We start from the raw sequence: 10,620 nt of genomic DNA, 5'->3' as shown, positions 1-10,620 counted from the left end.
ACTTATATTACAAATAAAAATTATTTGTAAAATAAAAATATGGTTGTCACAAAATTATCTTATTTTCTTGATTATATTAATAAATATTGGACATAAAATCACTACCGTATATGCACAAGAAAAGATAAATAAACGAAAACAAATTTTATTTTGTGTTAAATGGGGTTTTTTGAATGTATTCCGATAACTTATTACTTATCACAATATATTCAACTAATAAATTTAATTAACAGTCGCTGCAAATGAAAAACCACAAATACAAAACTGTTCTAACGAAATTCAATTTGACAAAAAAAAAAAACCTATTTGCTTAACGTAGTTGTACCGATATGGGAGTAGCGTCAGAAAATTCTAAATTTTTGTGTAGTTATTAAAGACATGATCATACAATTACCCTTAAAATTTAAAGTTGATTGACCGTCTAGAATCCGAGATAAATTAAATTAAAAATTCGATATTTAACATGTATTGTATACGCTCTGTATAGTTTTGTATCAGTTTTTAATTAATAAAAAAAAAAGAAACTATTTAGAAAAAATGGTTTTAAGTTCAACAATTCATAAAAAAATATACATACTAGCGAGTTGGACAGAAACAACTTGACAACGCTGTACGCGAGTATACATATAATTTGCGCGGTAAATTCAAACAGATCGATGAAGATAAATGTTTATCAACAGATTCCGTCGAACATATGAAGTAATTTGGATAAAAAATTTCAAATTTTGGTTAATCTAGAAAATAATGTCAGTAAAATTTTGTTATTAAATTTCCTTTATTAACTATAAAGAGAACATAACATCAAATTCGACATAATTATCAGAAATTTAAGTTTAAAATTTGAACAATAAATAATGTGGATATTACGAGACTAATTTATATTTCTCTTCATCACATTAATGTTTCTATTTTAAGAAATACACATACGCGCAACTAATATATGCTTAAGTTTAATGACTTGTTACAAACTAACAAAATTAAATATGTAACAAAATTATAAGTCAAAATCAATATACAGTCATTGCAGATAGAATAAATTCTATTTTTGGTTATAGAATAAATAACTCTTGGTAATGAAATACATAAAATTAATAAAATTTTTATATTAAATATAAATTAAATAAAATAAATTATCAACACAAATATATTAAAACTCCGCCATAGAGGTGTAGAATAAAAACGACATAACAAATAATAACGAACGAAATTAATATTACGTCACCTTCAAACATTGCACTTAATCACATTTATTTTTGGATTTAAAGAAAGCTAAAATTTGTGCAAGTATACGTTTATTTTTGGTTATTCGCGGCTTGCCATTTTTGAGCAAAGTCAAAGTGCTGAGCAGACCTTCCTCTCCTTCTTCATCGAATTTTTTTTGTAACACTTCAATTGTTAGACTCTCTTTCGCCAATTTCCGTAGCATACCATCTTTTAAAGTACCTTTTAGTGGTTTCAGTGAAGGTAATTTATTATTAATCTTTCGTGGTTCAATAACATGGTTAACAGAGTCAGCATAAGTCTTAGCATTTTTAAAAATATCCTCATTAGCAATATAAAAACATACAAGTGATTTCAAAACATACACGTCGTAAGATGCTTCATGAAAAGCTCCAGAAGACTCTTCTTGTAAAAACTCTTTAGCCAGTGTTTCTAATTTAAATGCCCCTTCACCGCTTCTTTCATTGAAATGTTTCTTAAACAACGGTAGACTATCGCTAAAACCACAAATCATCCTAAAGTCATTTATCATATCACATTTAAAAAAAGCTCGTACCAAATGAGAAATGTCGAATGAAGCATTATGCGCAACGAGTAGACAAGGTTCTTTCAGCTTTGACAAAAATTGTTTAAATGCACGCAAAGCATCTTCTAAACACACTGTTAATACTTGATCACGCCAGAAGTAAAGTTGTCCATTAATGTTTTTCAATCCAGTATGTTCAGAAGCTTCAAAATTTATTTCCTTTGTTGGCGTAATATAAACATTGAATTTGTACTCATCACATTGCGCTGCTATTTGCAAAATTTCATCAGTTTTATTAAAGCCTGACGTCTCTAAGTCAAAATATACGAGCTTAGATAAGTCTGATGATATTAAGTTGGGAAAATCTACGTAGGAAGCTTGATCAATGAGTTCTTCAACAGTATATGTTGGTAAATTTTGAAAACCACAATTGCTTTGGTATTGAATTCCTTCCGACCTTTCATTTTTCTTTTTCAAATCGTTTCGTTTTTTACTAAGTACTAGTCTCCTACGCTTTGTAGAAGGTAGCTGAGATTTGTTAGATCTTTTAAGTCTAGTCCTGTCAAGTCGACTTGTGTAAAATGCTGTGTGTTTGCCGGGTGATAAAGATAATTTTTCATTGACAGCCATGACGTGCGAGTCCCCTTCATTTTTCGTGCAAATTGCACTAGCATATCGATAGTCAGCGGATTCACTGCGGCTGTAGCAACAATTTTTTGGTGCTTTGTGCGCCATTATGTTATTAACACTTTCATTTGCCTGACTGGAAGCAGCAATGCAAAACTTTTCTGCACTTCGTGCATATTTGGTAAAAATTTCCTTTAGTGCGTTATATAAATTTATATTTTTGAGCAAAATTGTTTGCTGTTTTGAGTTCGGTTCAGCACGATGACACCACGAGCCACAATTTTCATGGTGATTAAATAGATGATCAGGTATTGAAAGCATTGCAGCAGCAAGCTCACGACTTTTGCCTTTGTTCTGAGCGATGGCGTAGCTGAGGCATTTAAGAATGTGTTCAGGAACTTGCTTCGTTCTCATCTCGTTGTGATGTAAGCGTAATCCATACACATCATTGCTGAATAATCTGTGAAGATGATTACTATCTGAAAATTTAAACATTGTCTCTGTTGTTCCTTTACGCACCGCCGATATTGTTGAGCTATCTTCGTCACCTATCAAGACGCGAACTTTTAAGCCTGACTCCTTTAAAATTGAGCTATTGTTAGCAAACAAAGCTCCAACGGTTGGCTCCATAGCCTTAGCACTACCTTGAAAATTTAAACGGCAGTCATGATCTTCCTTTGGATGTCCTAAGTCACATAACAAACATTTACGGTTGCAAGTTCCATAATCTAAAACTTTCCCACTTAAAAATCCGATGATACAGCCATATCCATTTAAACTGTCATAACTGCGCCCATTACCTCGTTTACTCCAACCCATATCGTACGATACAATAATATTTATAATTTCACCAAGATCTTTGTCAAAATTAGTAATAATTTCCGCCGAAATATTAACTTCATTATCTCCCGAGTCTTCTGTTGAATTCACGTAGGAACGGAGATTTTGATGTAATGGATAAATCTCCGCAACAACATCGTCAGGCCTACAGAAAATCAAAGAGGAAAATAAGTAAGCAGGGAATGTTGAACATAAAAAATTATATTAATTGTAATTTATATTTTTATTCGTATTTTGTAAAAAATCCATTACATAAAAATATTTTTTATCTGTTAAATTGATCTTTGAAGATTTGAAATGAAAAACACCTATATTTTATTTCGTTATCTATACTAAAGTTATCTAAAAAAATTTCAAAAATATGCCATTAAAAAAAATATATTACAATTGATATATATATATATATATATATATATATATATATATATATATATATATATATATATATATATATATATATACTTCATAAAGTCCTTCGTCAAATTTGTAGCGTATATAGAGTATCAAAGTAAATAAAATTTATGCAAAATAAAAGACCTACAAAATTCAAATATAAGTACAACTAAAAAATTATATACAATTTCAAAGCATTTTTTGCACATAATTCAATTCTTTTTAAATTTTAGTTAACCAAATTCATGCCAAATGTATCTATTAATTATTCAAAGGAATAGACTACGAATTTATGAAGCATACGCATATTAATTGTTTCAAAATCCAAAAACCTTTACAGCTTTTTACACAACTCGTCGATTTTCTTAATAACTAATCCTCGTTCTTCTTCAGCCGCGGATTTACAGCTTTCTTTGGCCACAGCCTCTATAGCTGGCCCTACTTCTCGTTCGTAGCGTTTATATAAAGCACTTGAAATGTTTGGTAAATTGGCACAGGCTAAAACTTTATTTAAAGCTTTACATCCAATTCCAGCATGTATGGCACCTACAAAAAAAACATTATTAATATCATAATTCTAATTTTACAATAATTGGTTACAGAAATAATTAAAATGTAAAAAAAACATACCCAATACAACTTTTGTGTTTATATCTGCACGCTTGTTTTTATCATTGGAAGCATGAAATTTACCAGTATCAACTATACCCAATAAACCACACTTATTACATTTAATATTAAAAGTTGAATGCAGGCCCGCACGGAATTCTTTTTTGATGTCTTTTAATAATAAGTTTGTTTTACAAACTTTACATATTAAATTATCAGCCAATACATCAATATCGACTATACGTTTTCCAACTTTAAGGTTACAATCGTCATTCACTGACATTTTTTGTACACGACCTTTCTTGATTGAACTGATAAGTTGTAAACGTTTTTTTAAAACCTTCTTCTTGATAAATTTTCCTTTATACCTTAATTTATCAGACATTTTTGCACTTACGGGAGACTATTAAAAAAGTAAACACTGAACACTGTGTATTGGTAAATCTTTCTACTCTGTACATCGATACACTCTTTAATACATCTACTGGTGGCGCATAAGCGGCGTTGCCGGATCAAAATTAATAAAAATCTGTGATAGTATTCGTGTATACATACACATGAATATTGTATGAGTAACGTCTCCACGGGTACAGTCTTGCATAAAAATTATGGATCACTTAGCTACAAGCTCGTACACTTTTACGGCGCGCATGATCTAAAATATTTTGACAATACTGTACCGATACAACTAGCTTAAATAAATAAACTGGAAACTTAATTGTCCTCATATATTTTTAATAATATGGATGAGTAACAAAATAATTCTGTTTGTCATTTTAGAAGGTTATGAAATATGTCAGCGCACTCCACTACTGCGCAACGTATTAGGGCGCTCCCAACTATACCGTTTGGCTCTGAGAACAATCCCGTAGAGCTCTGAGAGCTCAACAACATTGAGTTATCAGAACTAAATAACATTATGTTACTGTAACTCTACAACGAATAGTAAACTGTGTATAGTTGTGGTAACTCTACAGTTAGGTTACCAGAACGAAATTTTTTTTTCTGTGTAGTATCCATATAATACGAAATGCAACTAACTTCGTACAGAATTTGTAGCAGAATGTATAGATATTCAAGACATTTCGTTATCTATCTGTTCGTCAGGAGAATCAAGTCCGATTGGTAGTAGAAGCTAGGATTACAAATAATCCTGAGGGTATAATCTCTTCTATATTCTCCTCTAGAGTTTTACTCGAATTGCATCCAATGTACTTGCGTTTTGTACTTACCTCAATTTATAGTTCAATGTATAGAACATTTACAAATACATGTTCAGCTGTGGATATACAACGCGCACACAGAGATTCATGTATACACATACATTTACATATAAATATATGTGTATACAGTTTGTGAGATAACTAATCTGGGGTCACATTGCGGCTTGCTTCAGCCACATAATTGGACGTATATCCGGTTGTTCCTGATGATTAAAATCCTTATACCGAGATCCTAACTGACAGATATATCAATCTATAACTGCCGAGTTTGTAATGGATATAAATTTTGAGTGATGCATCCAATTATGTGTTTTTTGTATAAGCTGTAAAGTTGGGTTTGAATGACACGATGAAATGAATTATTTAACTTGCTGACTAAATAATTTCAGAAAAACTTTTATTAAATCTTGCTAGCAGAGATTATAAATAAAAAAAGAAAACTGAGATTTTTGTGTGGGATGTGGGTTCGGGTAAGTAACTCTTCTTTATTATACGGCTTAGATTTTTTTTAAGCTCGCTTTTGGATAGAAGGAAAATAGTAAGGAAGAGAGAATAAAAAAAAAAGTAATACAAACTCTAGCTCCTGGTGGTCGTGGATTATTTTGTGGTACCAAAGAGCAAGATCCAGAGAGGGTAAAAAAATAAAAAAGCTTAAAATAGAAAATGTTGAATCTTCCCGGTGGGGATCATCTAGGATTGCTCGAGATCTTTATCTTCTTTTCTCCAACGAAGAATCATTCGTTTCTTTCTCGGAGATATTTTTTTTATTTCTACCGTCGTTTGTTGTTCCTAATCTTAAATTTAAGTAGGTTTTATAACTTCTGAATAGTTATTCGCTTCAGCATACACTGGGAATTAGATCGCAAATTAATTCATTTTCCTTCGAAATAATTTCATCGAATTTAATTGGTGAAATTATATTAGTGTTGTGATTTTTTTGTGTTTGATTAGTAGAAATTGATAGTTTTTAAATTATTTAATGCCTTACTTAGATCCTCAATCATTTTACTTGAATTAATCATTCTATTACGCCTTAAAAAAGACATTTCCGCAATCAATCATAAAAAAGTTTTATTCATCAAATATAAATAGCCTTCAACATATTTGTTATGTGGATTACTGAAAAAGCTCTTTTTCATTCATTATTTTTTGACGTGAATAAATGAATAAATTTCGCAAGTCAAACTTCGATATACTCTGAATATTAAAAATTTTTGGTAAACATTTTTCCTATCGATTTTAAATTCAAAAGGTTGATGAATTATTGTGAGTATTCTATAAATTTTTTCACCAATTGACTCAGATAATTTTATAATGTGAAAATTCATTATAAAATGAAAGTAAAAAAAAATTTTTTTTTTAGCTAAAAATATGCGTACAACAAAATAATACTCACTTGAGCCAAGAAAATTAATAAGAAATATCAGAACAGCCTTTATTTCACCTAACATAATTATTGACCATTAATATAGTAGCTCTCAAAAGTATTTTGACAAATATATTTAATGGTTTAATTAAAAATAAATATGAAATACAATAATCAGTTATTTATTTTTTTAACAGCTTTTAAATAATCTACAAAATAGTGTCAAAGTAGTCTTTGTTCGTAACAAAAGAAAGTTTAATTTTTAAAATATTAGGAAAATGGTGGCACCAAAGTATTTTGACATTGTTGAAAAAAACTAACGCATAATGTTGTCAATAGTATATTACGAACCAAGGCCAGAAAGTTGGATTTCCGGACGTATGGGATATGATGGCCTCGGCTACGCCTCGGCCATCATATCACATACGTCAGGGCATCCAACATTCTGGTCGTGGGTTGTATACTATTTTTCTTGCTCTCCAGCCAAAAGTACGCAACCCCGGGGAAGGGGTTTTGCAGAACCAAGGCGAAGCCGAGGTTTTGCTGGTTGGGGCGGGCATAATAAAAAAGTAAAAATTAATAAATAAAAAAAAAAGTAAGTTATTTTAAAGTTTACTAACAAATGTTCTGATTAAGAGAGATAACATGCACAGAAATCGTCACAAATATTTAAACTCGATTTAATAACAAAATTAATTTTTTTAAGTTGATTAAAAATTAGTTTTTAACTAGACAGCTAAGAAAGATTGAAATTAAATTATTAGAAGCTTGTAGAGTGAATGGATTGTTTTATAAACATTGCTTTACTAGCTGTCAAAATATAAAAGAAAGCAAATAAAATTTACAAAACTTTTTTATTATTTTCTAAAATTTTTATATAAATTATTTATGCTGTATTATTATTAAATAGTTCATTAACAATAATCTAGTTAGAAATTATTTTTATTTATTTAAAATTTTTTGGTTAGTTTCTGCGCTGAAACGTTACATACAGACGATGTTGTGACTGTTATATACAGTTGAAACTCGCTGTATAGGCCGGTCGCGCCACGAAAATACGAAAGAAAGCGAGGTTCTATGCTGCCGGCCAGAAAATATGCGTAGCGCGCATGCGTTAGAGCAGGCCATAAAAGTTGCTCTTCCTGGAGTAAAGTGCGTCACAAATATTTAAATATTTGTGACGAATTCTGTGCATGATATCACTCTTAATCAGAGCATTTGTTAGTAAAGTTTAAAATAACATTTTTTATCAATTTATTAACTTTTATTTTTTTTTTTTATACCCGCCCCGACCAGCAAAGTCTCGGCTTTGCAAAAGTCGGGCGGCGCCCCCCTCACGCCCGGCAAAACCTCGGCTTCGCCTCGGTTTTGCAAAACCCCTTCCGCGGGGTTACGTACTTTTGGCTGGAGAGCAAGAAAAATAGTATACAACCCATGACCAGAATGTTGGATACCCTGACGTATGTGATATGATGGCCTCGGCTACGCCAGGAAATCCAACTTTCTGGCCTTGGGTTGTAATATACTATTGAGCGCTACTGTATTTTCTTGAATCAAAAATTCATTTTTTTTTTGCGTACCAAAAAAATATATTTTTTGTTATTTTTTTTTTTAATTTTCACGTTGAAAATTTCTTAGTTTATAAGTAAAAAATAAATTTTTCAACCTGAAAAAAAAAAAAAAATTGATTCAAGAAAAAATTCTCGAATTAATCCAAGAAATTCACTTGTGAGTCAAGAATATAAAACTTGTAGGTAAAAAAGTTCATAATTTAGGAATTATTTTGCAAATTTTAAAAATCAACATACAGATAAAGTTATAAATTTAACAGACTTTTCAAAAAATTTCACAGTTTTATTTCCATGTAAGTGTCATGAAATTAGTGAATAATATTCAGCGACCGTAAAACATACTCAACTCTGAATGATTCATCATGGATTGGCAATAAAAGATAGTAACTAAATGAAAAATTTATTTGATTAATATCTGGACATTGAGATAGTGATATTGACAGCAGTGTTTTTCATCGAACAAAAATCACAAAATAAAAAGTCACTTGACGGATTTCATCGATATAATTTTTATTTACACTCGGGTAAGTCGAGAGGCCATTATTAAAAAACGAGAAAATAAAAAATGGAAGAATTGAAACTAGATAAAAAATGAAAGCCTATAATAAAAGCTTTACATATATATAATATTTGTATATATTTTGTATATCTATATCGGTATTTTGACAATGAATGTTGATGTATGTCACGTACGCACAAGTAAATACAAATACAAATGCAGGGTAGTTTGAAGTGACGCTCTTGGTTTGACGCAGTAAGGTTAACGAGGCACACACCAGCTGCCCTAGGCGTTTGCATGGTATACAAATTCAAGCATCAACGCCAGAGGACCCAGGACCTATATAGCTGTAGTGAGCATCAAACCCGCTGCAGCCCTCCAGGGGAAGACTGTGTTGAGTGATTCTCGTAGGCAGATAGGCGACAAAACCGGAAATTGCCGCTGGCAACGATTGTTGATAGTGACCAATCATGTCTAATGTAGTTCAGATAGAAATCGACATTTTATTTACGCTATTAATATTTATGGAATTATATTCTGGTCACTGATATTTATAGAAATGTTAAAATTTTGTATCAATAGATATAAAAAAAGTGTGTGTGTACTTATGTACGCACGTTAGAAGTTATACTTCTTTGGCGTAACTAGATAAAAATTTTTCTAAATATTTTATCTATTGCGTTACCCTACATTTGTAGAAAAAACGACACTAATAATAGAAAAAAAGGTATTTAATACATTGTAAGTTTTATTATAACACATTACCTAGTTAAATAAAGTTTATTTAAATATCATAAAAAAATTATTTCTACATAATTAAAAAAATCTGGAAATCGGTTGACCGTGCAGGCCAACCCTAGAACTTCCTGCTAAGTTTGCATTTCAAGCACCTTAAAATGTGTTTTTTGATTAATATTTAAGCTTTCAAGCTCAAAGCAGTTTTTCACATTTTGAGCTCTTCGAGCTCAAAATGTATTTATTAATCATCGATAACTTTTGAATGTGTCGTTCGATTTTCTTTTTTAAGAAAGCATTCGACGCAGTTTTTAAAGCACAATAAGAAAATGTACAGTTTTTTATTAATTGGTTGAGAAATCTTGAAGATATCATAAAAAAATACCAAAAAACAAAATTTTACGAAGTTTTAAAGAACTATAACTTTTGAATGCGTCGTTCGATTTTTATTTTCAAAGAAGCATTCGACGCAGTTTTTTAAGAACAAAAAATGTATACATAGTTTTGTTATGATTTTTTCGCACACTTTGGAGTTATTTTTAAAAAATATAAAAATTCAAATTTTTTTTTTAATTTCTTCGGAATGGCTTAATGAATTCTCTTAAATCTCATCAAATCTACGTTTTGATAGACCCTTTCGAATGACGTGTCGTAGAACTCAATCGGTTGATTTGTTTTTGAGAAACCGTACGATAAAAATTTATTGACACACACTGCCGGACACCTCAGCGGGAATAATCAGAATGGCTTCCTGGAACATTAAAACGTAGACATCTGATGAAAACTCGACTTTTGAAAATCGGACCGAAATCAATAATTTCCCATTATTAAAAGTTTTCAATTTTCTTAGCGGGAAGTTAAAAATATATATTTGTATGAAATATCGTGAATACAGTTGCCAGTTCTCACGCAAACATACGTAGATGTACTTATTTTTATTTTCCCGGGAAAAAAAGTTTAGATCTGCTCTGATCAAATCAGATCAAATTCATCAGATCTGAGCAAATCTG

At 30.7% G+C, this 10,620-nt stretch overlaps 2 protein-coding genes across 2 annotated transcripts; both read right to left on the bottom strand.

Moving 5' to 3' along the window:
- Nucleotides 1-1,237: 1,237 nt before the first annotated feature.
- LOC123272250 lies at nt 1,238-3,193 on the bottom strand. The gene has a single exon (XM_044738948.1). It carries the CDS (start codon nt 3,191-3,193, stop codon nt 1,238-1,240), a length of 1,956 nt encoding a protein of 651 aa, XP_044594883.1.
- A 748-nt stretch (nt 3,194-3,941) lies between these two features.
- Nucleotides 3,942-4,601, bottom strand: LOC123272249. The gene is made up of 3 exons (XM_044738947.1): nt 4,421-4,601; nt 4,238-4,309; nt 3,942-4,153 (listed from the first exon to the last, which is right to left on the bottom strand). The coding sequence occupies exons 1-3, from the start codon at nt 4,599-4,601 to the stop codon at nt 3,942-3,944; spliced, it is 465 nt and encodes a 154-aa protein (XP_044594882.1).
- Nucleotides 4,602-10,620: the final 6,019 nt, after the last annotated feature.

This window comes from Cotesia glomerata, linkage group LG9 (assembly GCF_020080835.1).
Source record: "Cotesia glomerata isolate CgM1 linkage group LG9, MPM_Cglom_v2.3, whole genome shotgun sequence".
Taxonomy (NCBI): Eukaryota; Metazoa; Arthropoda; class Insecta; order Hymenoptera; family Braconidae; genus Cotesia; species Cotesia glomerata.
This window is presented reverse-complemented; position numbering and strand designations above follow the sequence as displayed.